The sequence below is a fragment of the Puntigrus tetrazona genome, chromosome 15, assembly GCF_018831695.1.
Source record: "Puntigrus tetrazona isolate hp1 chromosome 15, ASM1883169v1, whole genome shotgun sequence".
Taxonomy (NCBI): Eukaryota; Metazoa; Chordata; class Actinopteri; order Cypriniformes; family Cyprinidae; genus Puntigrus; species Puntigrus tetrazona.
The window spans coordinates 14,908,866-14,930,596 of NC_056713.1; the positions used below are offsets into that span (position 1 = coordinate 14,908,866).

General features: G+C 38.2%; 1 protein-coding gene across 1 annotated transcript; it reads left to right on the plus strand.

The window, feature by feature from the left end:
- The first annotated feature begins 4,045 nt into the window (after positions 1–4,045).
- Positions 4,046–19,360, plus strand: tbx4 (T-box transcription factor 4). Its single transcript, XM_043258374.1, has 9 exons — positions 4,046–4,424; positions 7,642–7,787; positions 7,927–8,021; positions 12,252–12,371; positions 13,726–13,873; positions 16,543–16,695; positions 16,787–16,875; positions 16,951–17,186; positions 17,911–19,360. Exons 2-9 carry the CDS (start codon positions 7,644–7,646, stop codon positions 18,555–18,557), a joined length of 1,632 nt encoding a protein of 543 aa, XP_043114309.1. The 5' UTR covers positions 4,046–4,424; positions 7,642–7,643; the 3' UTR covers positions 18,558–19,360.
- The last annotated feature ends 2,371 nt before the right edge of the window (positions 19,361–21,731 follow it).

The following is a 21,731-nucleotide window of genomic DNA, read 5'->3' on the forward strand; positions in this document are numbered from 1 at the left end:
AGAAAAGACACAGCATGCATGCTAAGCACTCTGACTGCACACAGACATCTGAGCTAATGACTATGGCAGTATGGGGTTATGCTGGTTCCAGGGTGGCGGGTCGGTCGGAGGTTTTACTATGAAGCCATTGTGATGTCACTGCTCTGTACTGACTATCTGCCGCCGGGCACAGACAATGTCCTAGTGTAAAGCCAACTGCACATTATGCTCTTCTGAGAAATACGGCAAGCTGAGAAGAGAGGAGAGCATCCTCACCCGGTGATTTCATGCCAAAGACTGTTACCGCAGTATAAACCAGTTAAGCGGTGTGAAATGTGCAGGATGAACAGGATTTTTGGAAATATTTGAGGCCGTAATGCGCAGCATTGAATGAAGATCCCAGGTAGGGAATAGGGAGAGAGAAATGTAGGACGAGGGGGTTTTCTGCTCCCCCCCCCACCCATCCTTTACTCTTTGTTGTTTATTAGCAGAGACCCCTCTTGCCCATGACCAATTATACAGGCAAATGTTTTTCTAAGGAAAAAGAGCCTGCACTCCCATACGCATTAATCACTCACTGATGCTTCCACAGGGATCCTGATTCAACTGACAGAAATACAGCAGCATTCTTAAAATCTGATTTTAAAATCTTCAGTTAAGCCATTTTTATGTTGTTGTTTTTTTTTCTCTCACGCGCATTCGTATAAACATTTTACAGCGCAACAGCTTTAACAGACATAACAGAGTTCTTCAAAATGTTTCTTTACGTGTACATTTCATCCGCGTTTGTGTGACGTAAACATTTAACAATTTACAATTATCGTTTTATATAAAGTCATTACCAACAAGGCTGAATACAGACTGTAAATAACAATATAAAATCAAGATGTAAGCATTATTAATTTCTGCCATGTTAAATCACGCAAATAGCTTTTTATGGCGAATATTAGCGGCGTTAAATTCGATTAAACATGTCAGCGTTCCAACTTTTTACTGAACTGTAATTTTTTTAGTAACATGCGAAAAATATGCAGCTATGATGCCGAATTATTTGCAGCGTACCTCACTGATCAATAGTCTTTTTTTATGACCGTATTGCGTCCGCGTGACTAAACGAGGTGTCTGTCACATAGACGGGTGTATATTTGATGATTCCGCTCGTAATGGGTGTTGTTAAAGGTAAATATTTTTTTCCCGAGGCTAAACGAAAAAGCAGCGGTCTGAGTGTAAAGTGTAAGTTTGGAGAGCATCGCTCAGCGTCCGCTCGGTAACACCCTGCTCTCAGTACATAAACTAACCCTACTGCTGTTCCTAATTTCAAGACCACGTGACGGTGGGAGTGAGTGAAGTTTAAATTCCCTTTCAGAAAGGCAGCTCAATTCATCCCCTATAAAAAATCATCCCTTTTATAGCGACATCTTATATAGCACGCTAAGGTATAACTTGCCTACTTGAGGATCCCCGAGAAAGCGCCCGTCTTGAGCGAGTCTCACCCCGAGGTTCACACACACACAGAAGGTGTTTCGAGATCGGTGAGCCGGAGGTAAGTCCAATTATTTGAAATCACGTGTGATATCGGTAGCTAACGCGATGGGGTTTAAGCAAATAAATACTGGCTAAAATTGCTGTTCCTCGCGAGAGTATTTCTGTGCTTCCAGCTTCCAGGCCTGCGGTGTTAGCCACAGAGCTGCAAAATAAGACGAATATTAAGCTATAGACTTCAGCGACCTTTGAATAATTAGACCAGAACGATTACGAAGCGGATTCGAGAATGAAATGTTTTGGGAACTAAACATTTAGTGACTTATGCACCTCCCGGTCGTATTTAATGATTATTTCAAACAGGCGTTATGCTTTGAAGACCTCAGAGTAGGCTATGGATTCTACTTCAATATATAGGGATATTGACAAAATATTGTTTGACTTATTGAAGCCTGATGGCACAAATAAAGCAGACGGGCCTTAACGTGAATATAATCCCGACATTTTGGCATTTGGTAAAAGTGCTATAATTAAATGAGTCGCGGCTTACATTTCTTTAAATAAGTATTTGGCTCAATATCTGGACAAAGATAAGTTTTACAGCAATGTTTTATGGAAAAAGTGATTTAAGAGACATTGAATTTACAGCAAACACAATACTGTGGGAAAATGGCAAAAAATAAACAGGCACTAAACAAATAAATAAACAGTATTAATACATTATAGCCCGTTCAATTATTACGTTTTAATATTATTTCTATTTATACATTTATATATATATATATATATATATATATATATATATATATATATATATATATATATATATATATATATGTTATCATTTATATTATGTCTTTTTTAAGTTTAGAAATTAAGCAAACGTACCTATAACAAACGTATGGAACGAACGAACGAACATTAAATATCAGTCACATTTTTCTTTCATTTTTTTCCCTCATTAATTTTAACACGTAGGCCTGATCACAGAATGTAACAAATGTTTCAACTTTTAAGGAATGCAGGCTACAGATTGGCGTTTAAAAATCAAAACACTACAGGCGGAAGAACATATAAAACCGGCTCTCAACAAGGTAAAACAAATAAAGCTAACCAATCTCGTTACACCAAAGACTGAGGCCTGTCTCCTAACACAGAAAACCGTCTTGCATTATTCCTGCATTTATTCTTATCTTCACGACCTGTTTGGAAAATGATATCGGCGAGAATGACAAACGGGTTTGAGAAGGACGTATTGTGGCTGTTGCCATTCATTTGGTCATGTCACCAGTAGATATAAGTCAAGGCTCCCACGGCCCTAGAACTTCTCCAGGTGATTTATTGATCTTTCAGCCTCGTGCTTCGACCCATTTACTTTAAAACCGCAACCATATTTCACTGGAAATGCTTGGACGTTTAAACCAAATCCTCACACATAAATACACACATACACACACACACACACACACACACACACATATATATATATATATATAACATTGTTGCATTACACATGGCTAATGTTCAACCTGTTTGTGTTCTAGCATAAATATATAAATTCACATATAATAATGACATTATTACGTTAGACATGGCTGATGTTCAACCTGTTTGTTTGTCATCTAACACAAACGGGTGATTCTTCAATTAGCAACACTTTTTTTTTTTTTTTTTAAGTAACGAAAGTTCTTCAAACTGCTCCGACTTTGCTAAAACATTGATCAGATGCTTTTTAAAGATCTGACGCCCACCCTGATCATCCTTTGGGCGGGTTTGGTATAAACCTGTGATCACACATCATACCATCCTCATGTAATGGTATAAAGTGTTCAGTTGTGTATTTATTTTTTCTCTCTTTTAGATGCGTCATGGTAATGATGTGCGATAGTGACAAAAGTTATCAAAGCCTTGATAAATGACACAAACAAAATGAAAGAAAAAAAAAAAAATCTTGTAATCGCCCATCCTCAATTCAAACGATTTCAAATTCATCCAAACTGTTAAATAATGCCCGGCGCGTAATTGTTAATGACAGAATAGAGCTATAATCTGTCACTTTGCGGTCCTGGTAGTTATCTTCAGTAATTCTCATTGCCAATAAAAGGCAAATGTCATGGAATGCAATGTCATTTTTGTTTGAGCAACCCAAGCATTGCCTAAAATATTTGGCAACGAGAGAGCATCCATTCTTTGATGCATACTACATATTTAAAACAAGACATGCTGTTCAATGTCCATGACTGAAATATTCGTAATTTGGGAGGTGTGGGTGGAAATGCTAAAGTAAAGAGAACTGTTCAATATTTAAAAATCAAAACAAACAAAAATAACGTTAAATTACATTGTTCTTCATAAAAAAATGTCCCCCTAAGGGAAAAACCGACATTCAAAATGTTTTTTTTTGGCGTGAAACTTGAGGTATTTTGAATATCTGCGTTTTATGCTATCGACGCGGGGGAGAGAATAAGGAGACGAGGCTCCGAGTCATGTTTTACGATGAACAGACTTACTTTCCTCACGAGAGGACCGTTGTCGAGTGAGCCGCGCGCGCGTCGGGTTGTGTCGAGTTTGGTGTTATTGAGAGCAACGTCAGCGATGAGGCGCGGGGGGAAGGAGGGAATGAGCGAACGAGCCAACGTATTCACCCCACTGCTTTAACAATTCGAGCTGTTCTGAGGATACTTTGTGTTTCCGAGAAAACATCACGTAGTGACCATTCGCCTCCGAGACGCGCGCTCGCCGGTTGTTCGCGCGAGGCTCGCGGCGGTATTTGAACAGAAGCAGACTCTGGGGAAGAGACAGCTCTGTCTGCTCGAGATCACAGACTGGGGGATGCTGAGCCGCTGCTAGTGCACTGGACTCAACGCCACACCGGGACGTAACTTCCTGCTGTAATGTCGCAGTGGACAAATTGTTGCGGTTTGGAATGATATGGAGGATTTCAGAACATAATATTTTATGAGGTAATATCACGTTTGTTCTCAGCAGGTCACATCCGCGTGCCGGACCGAACCCTTACTTATGTGTGCATGCAGGGCGGTAATGCGATTAGACGCGATTGATCTGTCCTTCCTTATCAAATTAAGTGATCAACGAGAAGGCGTCACTCTTTCATAAATAAAACCCCGGCTTGGGCTTTCTTCAACTATTTCTAAAGATCGTCTTTGCATGGGATGTAAACAACGCAACCTCAAGTTCATACACTGTACACTGTGTAGCTATTCTATTATTAATATTGTTATTATTTTATTATGATTCCTAAAAAGACTATAGCGTCGTACAAGCCTTTCTTATTTTATAATACGGCGTAGAAACACCTTATGTTTTTGCATGTAATATTGCGCGTAATTGTTATCTTTAACAAAATAATGCGTTGCGGCCTGCGTGCGCGTTCTCGCCTGATGTTTGAAATGAATTGCTGGGTGCATATTGTTTACATGCATAAACATCAGATAATGCAGATACTATGGGCTTCTTCGTGTCAATCCCTTTTACCGCGTGGGATGGAGCAGCCTAGACCTAAGGCCTTACAGCATCAGCTTAATTCATTCGGATGGCACAGTGCTTGGTAAACAATTGGTAAACATCGCTTATTTAGACGAAACAAAAATGTAAAAATTACACTGATTATCGCAGATAAATAGATGACTAACGAGAATGCAAAAAAAAAAAAAAAAACAGCAACAAAATATTGACGCACGGTTACAGCGTAACTGCTCATGTTAAACTAGATTACTATGCATTTATTATTTTTTTAATAAAAAATGTTTAATTGCGGGTAGGTGAGATACTGAAATGTCGGAGTAAATTAAGCACGTAAAACGGAATAAACGGAATAATTAAATTAATAATCAACAACATCTAAAAATAATAAATATCGTTGTTAGTTGCACTCGTTTATATCACAAGGATGACGCAGGCTGAAATAGTTATACCACAGACAGATATCAAGAATTATACTATTATCATAAACTCTTAGTCTTTTCCCTCACACTAATTATGAAATAATCCAAAAACAATTAAAAGAAAGACAGCATGTATTCAACCGACTGTGTCATGATATAACCCAATTACAATATTTTACTTTTCAGAGTTGAATTTTAATTTAATTCACATAGTTAGAGGGCACCTGAAGGGGAGCATCCCATTTCCACCATTTTTCATGTTCCCACCGCGATTATGTCAAAATGGCAGTGACAAAATTTGTGCAGTGATGGGATAACAAAACATATGGTAAAAATGAACGTTTTAATATAAAATGGCCTCCCTCATTCCTTCTTTAATTTAAAGACACAATTTTGGCTTTGGAAAAGCACTTACACGTGCTTTACAGAACCCAAAAAACCATACACTAATCACAGAAGGCTGTAATTAAACATATATATTTTTTTAAATCTCCAAAAACGAATAAACACACAACAACAACGTAATTAACTCAACAACCATTTACAGCCAAAAGGCTTTTTGAATAAAAATGTGCATTTCCAAACCCAATGTGCGTAAACATTGTGAAATATCACTATACTCATATAGGAAGGAAATCTTGTTGTTTTAATGTAAACGGACTGTTCTCTAACACAAATTGTATCCAGTCTGACAGAACCAACTGGAAGGCCAAAGAGATTAGGCTGCTATTAAAACATACACACACACACACACACACACACACACACACACACACACACACACACACACACACACACACACACACATACATACATACATACATACATACATACATACATACATACATACATACATACATACATATATATATATATATATATATATATATATATATATATATATGCATAACTGACTGATGGACTACCCAAAAAACTCCTGGCTCCTGAAAAAATGATTTCAAATCATGGAGGAATTCTGACCAAAAAAAAACAACCTTAAACAATTGCATTTCATCATTTTTTTAAAAAGTAGGGCTAGTTGAAATTTGGTCAGCTTTGACCATTTTGGACAACGGGCTCTGGAAATATCAAGCCAACCTCAGTGTGCACAGAGCAGTATCTGCCAGGAATAGTTTAGCGGATTATATGTCTGGGGTGACAGAGATGTAAACAGAGCTCTCGCTCACTGGGCTTAGTTAAACAGTGTAAGTGAAAGGCACATTTTGGACTGGAAAAGTCCAGGGTTGACTTGCTGTAGCCTCACGGTGCCTGTCAGACTTTATCTTTATTAGCTTTGGCAAATGCCTGGCCGAGTTTACATGGAATCCCGCTCTTCTCCTTTTATCTGAAGGGCGCACACTCACATTGTTTACATGCGTGAGATTAGGAGTGGGTGGGAGGAGGTGGATTTCACCATGAGAATGGTTTGGTGTCCGCCCGAGCAGATAGGCAGCATTTATGGAGGCTGTGTGCTGCAGTACAGTAATGAGACATACCTCTGGTGTGATGTCTGAGTGTGAGCAGAGAAGGGGCGTGAGAGCGGGGCTAAGTCTGTGACCTCCCTTAATGGAATCAGCAGTGTTTAGCGCGCTTCCATAAAACCGAGGTGCCCGAATGCTGGAAGTGTAAATATTTAATCTTGCGATACTTCAGAACAAACGGATCCCGACCCCTTTCCTTGAAATGAATTGGCCAGGCCATGTTATGAGGACAGACTTTCCCTCACAAAACGTAAATGTTAATGTACGCTATTTCTCAAATTTTGAAGCCCATGTCTTGTCTCCGTGTGTATAATCAATTACAGCAGACTATGAGAGAACAAAGAGGAACTATGGCATCTGTGGTATTTTTCTTAAACATATATCATTAGGTCTTTTTAGCTCGTGTTAAAACTACAGGATAAGTTTAGTTTTTTTCATAAGCTTGTAGTTTGTGTAGATTAAGTATACACTATTTTATATTTACGTCATCTGAGTTACTAGATATAAATCAAGAAAACAAACAAATTATCAATGTTTCTATAAATGTTTTTTCTGAACAGAAATTCTAATTATTTAAAATGTTTTTTTTAATGTATTATTTTGTTAGATTCATAATCTAAAGGTATGTTATTTTTCCACATCATTATGCCAGGTTTTATCAGACGTAAAATATAATAAGCAATGAGATATTTTTTATTTTGTACAAAATTCGGATTTTAGTTTTCATATTAACCTTAAATCATTTTTTCTTATTGTAAAGTTATCATTGAACTAATATTTGTGTAATTTTACAGAAATGCTACAGGAGAAGGCCTCAGCTGTGGCTGATGAAGGTATGACCGTGGCCCAGCTGGACGGGCGTCCCGAGCTTGCCGGTGATTCTCCACATTTGGGCCTGCCTACAACTCCCAGCATTCCCCAGAACAATGAGTCTGACCAGGTAGCCAATCATTCACATTCTTTTAATGAAACCTGACTTGTAGGTCTTTGCATACGCGTAGAGACGTAATGTAACATAACAGAAGTTTTTTCATCTACAACAACTAACCAACTATCTTTTTTTGCATGTGGACCTTTAGAACATTGAAAACATCAAAGTGGTTCTTCACGATAGAGAACTGTGGAAGAAGTTCCACGAGGCCGGAACCGAGATGATCATCACCAAAGCAGGCAGGCAAGAAGAGCATCATTTCCATTTTCCATTTCACAGATTCACAAATTCTGCTGTAAACGTTAACAGACTCAAAGAGAAAAGTGATGTTTTGACAGGGGTATAAAACCTAAACTAGGCCATCTCACTTCCAAAAATGCAAATGTGAAACCTTTTTGCACCAAGAGCCTCGGTCGCATAAAATGCGACAGCGCTTTTAATGGAGTGTTTCTAAAATATTACGCGACCAAGGTAAAGCAAGGCCGAATTCCTGTGCCTACAAATATCTAATTGAAAACACAAACGGCTGCCCCGTGTGTTAGATTTAATGTGCCCTGTGGATTAAGAGCAGGACCCTGGATATTAAGCAGAGAATGAGTCAATGCTCTCTGCCAGTCTTAGCCAGCAGTTTCTCAGCGCTTCTCTGTGGAAAATGCAAAAGGTCACCACAATTTTTCTTTAATGCTGTAACATTGTGAGGGATGGGCTTCCCCTTGTCCAACTGATAAAGTGCTCCAAGAATCCTTAAACCCTTTGAAGAGCCAAAGCACTGTTCGGCCGGACAGCTGTGCACAGAACAGGAGACTGTACTTCCACATAGTTCAACAACAGATGGGCTCATTTCATTTTACATACTTTAGTGTATAATGGACACCAGGCTCTGTTAAAGATGCTCAATATGTCAATCGAGCCATGAAGCAGGAAGAGCTTTTCACCATTTCATTTTTTTTTTTTTTTGAGGGGATATGACTTGTAGGACATTAGACAGCCATTCAGTGAACTGTAAATCTTGAGAAAACTCGCCAGGTTTCTTCACGATGGCTCCCATTACACAAAATTGAGGCCAATTTCATGCAATGATTCTCATCGTGGTCTTGTGTTACATAGCAGGGTTGAGCCGTGTCTGCACGGTATATGGCGTTTGACAGTATAGGTTTACGCTAAAGAAGAATACACCGTTACGTAAAAAACATTAAGTGCAATACAGTAACAAAAACCGCTTATGACAATATTTTGCTCCTGTGAATTTTATGTTACCCATGTTATGTTCAAATTTTAGTGTTATAGTTAATCAAAAAGCAATTTAGTTAGTAGCATAAAACAATGAAGCAGTGAAACAATCCCCGAGTCATGCATCTAGCGCTACTTTCTACGCAGAGAAACTGAGTCATACATAGTATACAAGAACATTCTGGAATCAGTGCAAGCTCAGTCAACAGCATTTGTGGCATAATGCTGATTACCGCAAGAACTAATCTCCATTTGTCCCTCTTTTTTATAAACATTAATATATTCACTTTCAACAGTGTAGCCACAAGGCATAAACAATGTGTGTGTTCGCATAATTTGAATGTGACTAACCTTTTCTGAGCTAAGTTATCCAATTTCAGAATTTTGTTGACAAGACAGCATAACAGTATGATACCTAAAATGAGCGAAAGCGATGATTTAAACCGCTTCACAGCCCAAGTGATACAAGCGTTTTAACAGTACAATTTGGGGCATTCATAAAATATTTCTGGTTTTGAATCCTCCAAAACCGATTCATTTACTTTCAAGTTAAGTGCCTTATTGTAACCTCGATTTTTGCAAGTCAAATTTGACGAGCAATGTTTTTTTGGTGTACTCAACATTATGTGTGCTGTCGATCGAGCTTCGTGTTGAACTCAGAATATCCCTCTGAGGAAATGATGAAACTAAGCTGAACTCTGCTACAACGTGAATATTTGTCTTCGGCTCGGTACTAAGCATGACTATTGAAAGCAGCCGGCTGGTGTTACTTGTACACAGCCCGTCAGAGGAAGCATCAGCGAGGCTGATGAGAGAAGCACGGTGCCCCGTTTGATCGCGTCTCCCAGGCCCTAAAGGACCTCTCTTGCTTCATCATCAAGCTCCTTTTGATCTAGGCATTCTGCCGACTCTAACAGATAGCATGAATCACTGAAAGCGCAGGCGTACAAAAGTGCTAAAAGAAACAGCTGGCATAATGCAGATGCTGACACCGATATGATGCACTCTCATACTTGCCATTTCTCAATGTCATCCTCACACATAAACTGAAGTGCAGGCCCACCCATAAACGGTGCTTTTACTAAGATAACTAAGTAGCAATCGTATAATTTGAAGGCATGTTCACTCCCTCGTATATCCACACACACGACGCATAATATATACCAAAAATGTCTCACATGTCTTGACTTTCTTTTGAAGAATACCAAAAATATATTTGGAACAATGCAGAAAATTAGTCATATGCAATGATGACAGAATTGAATATTTTGGGTAAACTATTCCTTTAAGCAAAGATTTTGCACATAACTATTCCCATGCCAATGACAGCTCTCCAATGTGACTACCTACAGCAACAGAATACTGTCACAGAGCCGCTGTAAGGCCCCTTTAGACATGCCATGTGATCTACTGTGGCAGCCATTATGTCAAAGTGTTGCATAAATGGAAAGAGCATTACATATCCCTCAGGTGTTTACATACGAGTCTTGAGTTAATGTGTTTTACTCGAGATTTATTGCATCCTCACAGTTAGAACTGTAAATACTGATGTTAATTTTTCCTAACTGTATTTTCTTAACATGAATAATTTATTTTAGATAGATTTGCATATTTTGAAAAAGTCTACGTTCAGTGCTTAAAAGTACACAAGAACTCTTGTAATGTTTAATGTAATATTTTACAGTATGTTTTGTTTAGTTAACAGGAATCATAAAATATTAACAGCAACTATGAATAACTATGTTCATGTTAAATTTCAATACTAAAAAAGTTATACAAATAAAAGAACAATAACAGATTGCAGCTGACTTTATAAAGATACATTTAGAATTGAACTAGATTTTAAAAACACAGTTTTGATAAAAAATACAATTCTATAGCAACCGGTGAACAGGTTTGTTTAAGATGTTCCTGATGGCTTAAAGCACCTCTTTTTCAATCTCTTGCCCAGAGTGATTTACATTGATTGGATTGCAGGCCTGGGCCAGACACGGAGCTTTACCTTTCCCTGATCTCTTCCTCTGGGTATTAGAGGTAGTGCTCTCAGGAACGTTTTACATTGTGCAGGCCTGAGCAGCACCGCATTTGCAAATGCAATGAAATTATTCAGTTCAGGGCATTTATTTGCCGTAATAAATGTGTGACTGCTGGTGGAACCCTTTAGAAACCCTCAAAAAAGTAATGCAGAGCAGTGGAACTTTTAGAGGAGCGGGGTGGTTCAATAGGGCTGTTTAGCTGCCCGCTGTTTAAAAGATCTGCCATTAAAAAAGCACTCAGAATTTATAAGGGGACTCGATCTTTTTGCAACTTTGCAGATGAGATAAAAAAGATTATTTAATGTGAAGAGGTCACCAAAGGCAGCTCCATTCATTTGTTTTATGACTGCGTCTGCTATATTAGCATATTCTGTCTGTCATCTCAGCTTTACCTGAATCTGAACAAAACTGAGATCCCACATTTTATAGAGCGGCTTCTTCAAAACAAAGTCAATCCCTAAAAATATATATCTGCCCAAAAGCAAATCAGTACCAGGTACAGATCATGACTCCTTATATGGGGTTGTCGAGGATAATAGTTAAATTTTATGCTTCATGTTTTATGATTTTTTTGAAGTGTAGCCTTTTATAGTAGAGACATTTGTGTGAGATGATTTGTAGAGGATTGTCTAGGGATGCTTGAGCATGCAGCCTTCTTTGAGATTTAAGCGACCTTTTGTGCTTCTTAAACAACTAATCTGTCCTAAAAACAGGTTAAGCTGCTATCTGATCACTAATCGTGCATTCATCCGCCCAAAACAAACACTTCCCGTGATTCTCTTGCACTTAAGGCCTGTTAAAACCCTCGAAAGAGCTGATAAAACAGACTCATCCATGCTTAGTGTCAGTGCTCAGCTGTTGCACACGCACCCTGGGCGTAAGTCGTTCGGATGAAAAAGCTGTTCCTGTAATGAGCAATAAAGTCGACATTGAGATACCTGAATGACACAAATGGGATAAGCCTGTGTAGATGCGATTGAAAGAGAATGACCTCAGTGAGCATGAAAGCGCATTAACAAGTTGCCAAGTTAGATCTAAATGGCATTTGAGGACAAACCACGGTATAAAAACAAAAATAAAATAAGCAACATAAAAAAGAAAGTAAAGAATGAATTAATACAATTATTTTCTCATTGTGTAACAACACCTGAAGTCATGAAGTACTATCTATTTTAATGCGACACCTTTTTTTAACCCTGATGGCTAGGAGGATGTTTCCCAGCTACAAAGTTAAAGTGACAGGAATGAATCCCAAGACCAAATACATCCTGTTAACTGACATCGTTCCAGCTGATGACCATCGGTACAAGTTCTGTGACAACAAATGGTGAGTTTAACATCCCTCTGTCTATAGTTTCTGCAGTGGAAGAGAAAAACAAGCCAAGCTCACAACAGAGTAATTAGAATAACCAAATTCTGGAAAGTTGTTTAAAGTCTGCCTTTGGAGATTCCACTTGAACGTGCAATCCAAAACTGTCTGGATCAGAACAGTGACTGGTCCCTTGAGGCATCTGGACAAACACTTATTCAAACTACATTGCGAAGAGACAAAAATGTTTTGAGCATGTTTTATATTCTGCTGTCTCCTCAAGTTGACTTGACTCGCACTATCTACACATTAAAGCTTTCTTCTGAGAAAAAGGGAACTGCTGATAAACTGTAGAATTTTTGTGTGATTTACAGATTAGAAGCAATGGTTATTGTCAATAGTTTTACTAAGTTTTACTTTGCTAATAGTAATAGTAAAGACTAAATAGTAATTAGTAAATAATAAACAACAATTAATGCTTTGGCTTTGTATTCATCAGTCTTTTTGCAAAATTTTAATTAATGCGATTAAATCCAAGGTCAACACTGAAGGAAACTCTAACTACAGCCATATTTATTAACAAACAATGTGCAGTCTGCATCAGTTTATCCATGCAATGCTAGCTATAGTTTTGGCTGTGGATCGTCATTAGCACACAGTTAATTACTGTAGGCCAGAACAGGCAGTCTGTCAAAACCAATGGGCTTAAAACAGCTGGGTTATACATGCTGTCCTTTTTGTGACCCTGTGCCTCTGGCAGTGCCACTAGATATGGGCACTATCCACCCGTGCAACAATTGGCACAATCATGAAGTCAAATCCGGTTGAATCCTGCATGGAAAAAACTGAAATAATGATGGCACGCAAATCTCAACGAATTGCATGTTGTGGTACGAGAACGAGTATTTTACGACCATTTTTCAAAATCTGTGGGATAGAATGGAATTCCAGCATTTGCCAGCATCGGTTCTGGAGATCTTCAGCGACACCTTCGAGGCACACAATTAGCAGTGATGTTATGGTCAAAGCAGCCACCCCAAATCTTTGGGAATTACTCTTATAATGTCACAGACATAACCACTCGTGCTCTGAATCTGTCATTAATGTACAGATGTTCTGCATAAAGCCCTTCTGTAGCCTGCTGCTATATCCTGGAGAATTTGTGCAACACTGAAAAACAGTTTTCCTTTTCAAATGCTATGGCATGAAGTCAGAGGTTCTGGAAAGCTATGTCGTATTAGAAGAGAAAATCTTGGGGACAGAGCCTAACTCACTATACAAACAACTGTAAACTACAGGTCTTTTGCAAATGTTGCGAGTGCCCTTTAGGGTTGTCAAAAAAGTAAAGAAATTCTTATGTTTTTTTCCATAGGATGGTGGCAGGAAAAGCAGAGCCTGCAATGCCTGGAAGACTCTACGTTCACCCAGACTCTCCTGCAACAGGGGCCCATTGGATGAGACAGCTGGTCTCTTTTCAAAAGCTGAAGCTCACAAACAACCACCTTGATCCATTTGGGCACGTGAGTGGCTGTCAAAAAAACCCCAAAAAATAAGCTTTGAAATTAAACCTGCATTTGATGAGACTTTTTTTGTAAAATCGTGAATTTCAACTCCATCAAAAATCCAACTGGAATTGCAATTCTACATCCTGTTCAGTTCAGAGCGAATACACCTCATCTGAGTGATATGGTAAGAGTCATCTTGAGAAAGTAGGAGAAAGGAGAAGAGATACAGCGAAGCAGAGGTGAGGAGTCTGACCATGGCAGCGCTGCCCAAAGGAGCTTGTGGACCCAGCTTGTCTGATGCAATAACATCAGAAGCGAGCTCATTAGGTTCATAACCTGTCAGAACGACACAAAGTTGGCCTGTCAGGATTAGTTGAATGCCTAGGATGTGATAAGGGCGAGTAATGAGCTCGGAAAGAGGTTGCTAAGCTCTATTGACGCTCACAACAGCAGGGACACTGCGGCTGGCTGAGAGCCCCGATACAAGTCGCCGCTGTAGCCATGCTAGTGCTCACTACACAAGTCACAGTCAAAACATACGCTGATGCTAGGAGTCACAGATATAATAACTACTGTGTTCAGAATTATTTTTCTGTTGTTCCAAAAAAAAAACCAAAATGCTTTCATCAAAATATTAAACGGTTAACAATGCTAAGATTAAGAAATATTTATTGAGCACCAAATCAGCATATTAGCATAATATCTGAAGGGTCTTGACACTCAAGACTGGAATAATGACTTCTGAAAATGAAATATGGCATTTACTGGAAAAAAATGTATGTTTAAAGTATATAAAAATAGGAAAGTTATTTAAAATTGTAATAATATTTCGCAACATTTTCATTTTTGCGTTTATTTTATTTTATTTTATATAAATAGCAAAACAAGTGAACAAAAAAATCTATATTAATTGATAACCGATATAATACCGATATATTGGTGATTTTCAACCAAATCTGTTCCCTGGCACACAAACATGAAATAAAGACCTTAATGCAACAAACAATGAAAAAGTATGTAGAGCGTCACATGATCAAATATTAAAAAAACGAGGTTGTCGCAGTCCACTCTATAGTTATTTTTACTTCATGTATGGAATTATTATTGGCATTTCCACTACACCATGCTTTGATTTCCTTTGCTAGGCCACTGACCACACAAGCACCCAACACCCAAAGATTTATATGTGCTCTGTGGCCTGAACAAGCAACGTTTTTTTTTTTCAGCGCAGGGCCATCTAGCTTTAAGGTCACATGACACAACTTCTATTCCCAAAAACAGATCATGGATTAAACGAAAACATTGAGATGAAAGGCGAGGGCCAGCCACGGAGTCTGCATTGATCTGACAAAGGTGCTTGATTAATATACTTGGACAGCACACATCCCTGTATCTGAATCATCAATGCAGCTCGTATCACATGGTATTACCTCAAGACGCCAGCCAGCCAACCAGGCAAAGGTCACATGTGTCTGCATTCACCCAATGAAGCGCTCCAACCATTCGTTTGGCTGGGGTACCGTCTGTGTCTGAGATGGGGGGATTGACCTGAGGTTGCCCTCTGTGCACTGCTGCTCCTAACTCCTCTTAAAAAAGTGCAGCTACGAGGAGAGCTGCCTCACTCTCTGTCTGAGAGTCGACATAACAAAGGGAAAGGCCTTGATGCTTATTGGCCCCGACACAACTGTGTTGGGGATGACCCTAACTAAACGCTTCACTGAACACCAAACACATGGACGCACAGAGCAGACTGGTGCTAGAACACCATGATCAAACACACATACACAAAGGATCCAATTGGATTACTTGCATACAACACAGAACAATACCTCTTGACATATTTATTGATCCTGTCACGTTGACATATACTGTACATTAACAGCCTCATTAGTGTTCAACGTACAGTTCTGCACACTCCCTAAAACCTACATTATGGCTATAATGGGATCATACATACAGCTATGTATGTGTGTATATATATATATATATAGGGCTAGATACAGTGGTTCTTTGCAGACATTGCCACAGTTCTTCTGGATTTAGTCCGTCTCAGTTTTTTCTGTTTTTTTCCATGTCATTCCAGACAGGCTGGATAATGATAAGACAGTTCTCTGTATGGAGGACTGGTTATTATCAGACTCTTTGTGCAACAAAAATCATACTGTATTATTACAATTAATGGCAATTACAATTATAAGTAAATATTTGCAAATGTCAGCTGATGGAAATACTAGCTTTCTAATACATTCGGTGTTCTAACACTAACAATACTAAAGTTCAAATAATTTTAAATATACATTAATACATACATGCATACACAGATACAAATACAGAATTTGCAAAAACAGATAACCTAGTTTTGTTTAATTTTTAATTCTAGTTTTTGATTATGTTGTCATGTCTATTGTGTTATCTGTTTTTTTTGTTTTGTTTTTTAATAATAATATATATATTAATTGATCAAATACAATAAATTCAACCCAATAATTTAATGTTCTGAGACCCTAAAAGAATTCACTAACATATAAATATATCTAAAGTCCTTTATGCATCAAGAGCTGTCAGTATGTTTCAATTCTATGAAAATAGAGCATATACATGCAAAAAAAAATTAACTACAAAAAAGGCAAAGGTCTTTTTTGTTACTATTCTTTCCTAATGTAGGCATGCATTTCTGTTCTCAGATCATCTTGAACTCAATGCACAAATACCAGCCCAGGTTACACATTGTGAAGGCTGATGAAAACAATGCCTTTGGCTCTAAGAACACAGCCTACTGCACTCACGTCTTCCATGAGACAGCTTTCATCTCCGTTACATCCTATCAGAACCATAAGGTACCAACAGAACATGCCCATAACAATAATGTCACACCAGTAGTTGTTTTTAATAAACATTACAATTGCTAACTCTTTTGTTTTTTTATAGATCACCCAGTTAAAAATTGAGAACAATCCTTTTGCCAAAGGTTTCCGTGGCAGCGATGAGGGTGATTTGCGTGTGTCCAGACTTCAAGGGTAAGATTATCATTTAAAAGATGCTGAATAATGTACCAACTAGATATCTTACTGATCAAGTGCCCCTTTTCCTAGGAAAGATTACCCTGTAATTTCTAAGAACATGGTCCGGCAGCGGCTTATCTCATCACATGGCCATCTGTCAGGAAAACTGGGTGCAGGTGTGCTGAGTAGCCACCCGCAGGTGGTTTCTCACTATCAGTACGACAGTGGGGTCCCTCTACCGAACTCTGAGTCCCAGGAAGCTCTCTCTAACTCCTTCCCATCTAGCCGGGAATCCAGCCTTCTTTACCACTGCTTTAAGCACAGAGGTACAGGGCTATAGCAACTAAAAACACATGAATCCTGACAACGGATGCACAATATTAGAACAATATAGTTTATAGTTTGATTTGTATCTGTATATATTGTATGTATATGTATATTTATATCAGTCAGTTAATATAGGTTCAATATTAGCTTTGCTCATTTCCTGTATTTTTACATTTAGATTTCCTTTAAAGTAATTAACCTTCACTTAAATGTATTCAAAAATGCTAGTAATTCAAAAATGTTTAATAATTAAATGTTATAGTTATAGTTTTTTCTATAGTTTGCATTATAAACCTTTTGCCTAAAATCACTATAGAATTCAGAATGTATTGTATTTTTGTTGAAATAAAATCTGTGTGAGCATGAAACTTTAAAAAACTAAATATACTTCAACCCCAAACTTAATTAAATTAACAGTTAAATGTAATATCAACTGTATAATTTCATTTTTAGACTTTGCATTATGCAACTATTCATTTGTTTACTATATTTTTGATTAAATCAAAATACAATAATCATATTATATATATATTTAAATTTTTTTTTTTAAATGATTATAATTGAAGGTAATATAATAAAATAATATGGTTAGCGGCATGAATATGTCCCTAATCCTGACATAAATTATGACTAGTTGCAGTTTTATTAATTATTTGAAATGCATTTTTCAAAATATGCCTAATTTCCAAGCTTCGTGTATTAAAATATGCCATTTTCTTTTAGATAACACAAGGCATTTGGAGCTGGGATGCAAACGCCCCTATCTTGACACAACAGCCTCTGCAGTTTCAGATGAGCACTACTTCCGCTCCCCTCCTTCCTACGATCCACCCCTGCTCTCCCATCCATACTGCAGCGATGCGTTGGGCTCTAGAGAGGCATGCATGTACGGAGGAATGGAGGGAGATGCAGGGGGCGCAGCAGGGACCGATGACATCCCTGCCCCCTCCCTGAACTGCAATATGTGGGCGTCAGTGCAGCCGTATCCTCGTTACGGCATGCAAACTGTGGAGTCTGTGCCATACCAACCCTTTTCTGCCCACTTCAACAGCACAGCCTCCGCTGCCTCCGTGGTTCCCCACCACTCACCGTCCATGCAGCGTCCACATCCCGCACCTCCTGACCTAGTCACGTTTACCACACAGCGGGTGTTGCCACCCACACCATCTTCAGCATCCTCCTCCCCCTCCGGCCCTGCCCCCCGAGACAGAGCACATTCCTCACTGTTTCATAGGAAGCCCGGGTCGCCGGTTCGTTCACAAAGGGATTTCACAGTCTATCCGACCCATAGCCCCACTTCAACACGAGAACCAGCCTATCAATACCAAACGGGCCTCAGCAGCGTTGGGTCGCACTGGACTGACAGTTAAAGAGTCATCCACAACACCATCTACAACTATATTCCTCTTCAGCTAAGAGCAACAAACTCTCTCTGAACAACAACTGCAATGAGATTATTTTTACATACAGCCATGATGCGAAATTGTAAAGCAAAGCCATAAATCTATTTAGCCTAATAGTATAGGAAACCTGAAATTTGTGGCACTGTGTATTTATTTGATTTTGAGATACGATTAGAGTTGAGCTGGAGTGGAGCCAAGCACAAACGGCATACCTAATGCACTGTTGTTGGCATTAAAGAGATAGTTCACTCAAAAAAATGAACAATTCTTCAACAAATTCGTCTACAACAGTCACACGGGAACAACATGAAAGAAATTAAATGACAGAATTTTCATTTTTGAGTGAACTGCCCCTTTAAGATGAACCTTTTTCGACTTTCTGTATGAAGCACAAAATGTGTGTGTGCCAATCGAAATTAAACTACGCTTGAGAGATTTTGTGTATTAGGAGCATAACAAAAAAAGAGTCAATGGATTATATTGAAAAGTTTAGTTGTTAGTTAACCTAAACAGACTTAGTTACTGAGGCTGCCTTTTTCCTCTTTAAATGTTAGTGTGCAAAACCTGTGCCAAGCCCAAAGATCGGTTGGAGTAATTTTCTGGGTGTTATTAAGAGATTCTTATTATTTCCTATTATTGCAATAAAGTTTTAAACAAAAAAATGTATTTTTTTCCATTTTATATACATATATATTACATTTAAATTGAACTTGCAAATGTACTGATCCTATGCAATCTTTGTAATGCAGCTCCAGCAATTAAATATTAAAATACCTGACCCTTTATCATAATCATAATAAAAATTGATGTGTATTGCAAAAAGCGAAAATGCATAGCAGACTTGCAGCTCAGATTAAAGCTGACTTTGATTACTATGGTTAGGTACGTTTAAGTATTAAAGTTCCCTTCGACGTAAGTAGTGCTGGATTCCTTTTTTCATAATGTTGTGCACAGTATGTATGCGTCCAAGCACCTTGTGAAGTGGTGAAGTTGCTCCAGATACCATCTCATCAAAAACTAATCCTAAAATCGTCAGCTCAGTGGTCTTGAATCGGCTCTTTTCTTTTATTTTCATTGAACTGTGTCTGTCTGGTTTAACAATATATGCTAGAAGAGAAGGGCTTGAGTTGCAAGTCTGGCACCAAATCATTGTCCAAATTTGTTCAATTAACGCAATGCGACATCAGAGAATTCCTTTCAACCAGATGGAAGCCTAAAGCTCGATCATTAAGAGAGAAACAGGGAACAACAGAGAACTCATCTGAAGTCCAAAACTCAAATGGCTGGGTTGGAAAATCCTTGAGAGGTCGACAATGTAAAACAGCTTTTGCGGGCAGGCAGCCACAACTCAAACTCAAAGAGAATGGTGCATCACTGGTAAGCACTGCGGTTCTAATGAATGAGAACAGGATATGTTAAGAGACCATACAGTGGTGAATTTACTGACTCAACATCATTTAAAATGGGAAAACAGACAAAAATGAAAGTTAAAAAAATCTAAAATAAGAAATCTAAAATAATGATCTATAAAAGACACTTAAAATTTAACCCACCTGAAGTGTTTTTAAAGGACCGATGGATGATTTTTGGTTGCATTGTTGAGACGTGTTTACTTTGTTACTCATTTTCTGACTAAAAATATCCAAGGCTGTTTTTAAGAACATTTTTTTTAAATAATTGCTATTTTAATATCAGCTACCAAATAAAATAAATGTTTTATGCAAAAAATGTTTATTGCAAAATCTTTTTTTAATATAATGGTGCATCACAAAAAATATGCTATAATGTATAAAATAATACGTATATTAAAAATAGATAATTCTATATTGAATATATGCTGTTATAAAGATATAAAGATTTTGCATGTTAACTAAAGGAATTTTTTAAAGTCACATTGGAGAACGTTTTTCATACGATTCATTGATGAACGGAAGTGCTACATGTGATTTTTGTGACTTTATTTAACTACAAACAAAAAAGCTGATTTGTATAAAACAGGTTTTGCAGAACGTAAGAGAAAAACAGCCATAAAAAATATTACCTTGTTGTGATAAAAAATAAAAAGGACTTTAAAAGGCAAATGGGAAATGCAGTTGATTCCTCCGAATGGGTCCCAGGGTATTGATTGTAGAGAACTGTGCTGCTGATGAAACCAAGCAGATCTAAGGAGAAGAGAGGAAATGAGAACATCAGATCCTGGCTCTTTGAAATGTTCCAAAAACATTTTGATTTACATGAGCGATACACAATCCAAGAATGAATCCCATAAAGCACCAACAGAGTAATAGGACACATGAGCATGAAGTAAATAGCCATTGTATTATACATAACTTCAATAGAGTGCTGTTCTGTTTTTGACTGGGTTCAAGTACAGGAAGTGTCATGTGGTATTTTAATATGCTTTTAAAAACTGAAACACTCTCCCTTACCAAATCCCATCTGATAAATCTAGGATCACTTAAAAAGAGCCCTCATTGTCATCTGATCAAAACTTAGCCGGTCTTTTTTTTTCCAACCAAAGCTTTGGTAGCACATAAAAAGACAAACTGGACCTATAAGATTCATGCGATTTAACTTTCCACATAAAAAGTCGTCTATCTCCATTAAAACAGAGCCAGGTTTAAGCCTCTCATAGAATACTCTAGCTTGTAGTATCTATCTACATTGGGACTGGGGGGCATCTGGAACTCATTGGAGGAGATCTCCCTTGCCCTCCACTTGCAGCTTCCCACTGTCGTCCCTAAATCCCGTCTGAGAGCCGCCTTGGCAAGGCAACTCTCTGACCCAGCAGCTTAAGTCACTCCTCCTTGTAAAACGTTGGAATCGGCTCTTCGAAGGAGCACTCAGAAGCACGCTTTAAATACTTTGAGGAGATTTAATATCAAGTCCATTATGGCCTTTCTGGAGCCCAGTAAATAGTCAATTAGTGGATAATTCTGATTCGATCCACATGCGGCCAGATCCGCTGGGGCGACTGGACAGCTTTGCATTCAGAGGGTCCCGCCAACACTTTCGGGGGAAAAAAAAAAAAAAAGATAAAAGGGAGGGGGAAGGGGGCACTGAAACGGGCGGGGGCACAAATGTAGCCTTTTTTGTGCCTCACCTGCCCATTGCAGCAGGCATAAATGCTGTCAAGTCGAA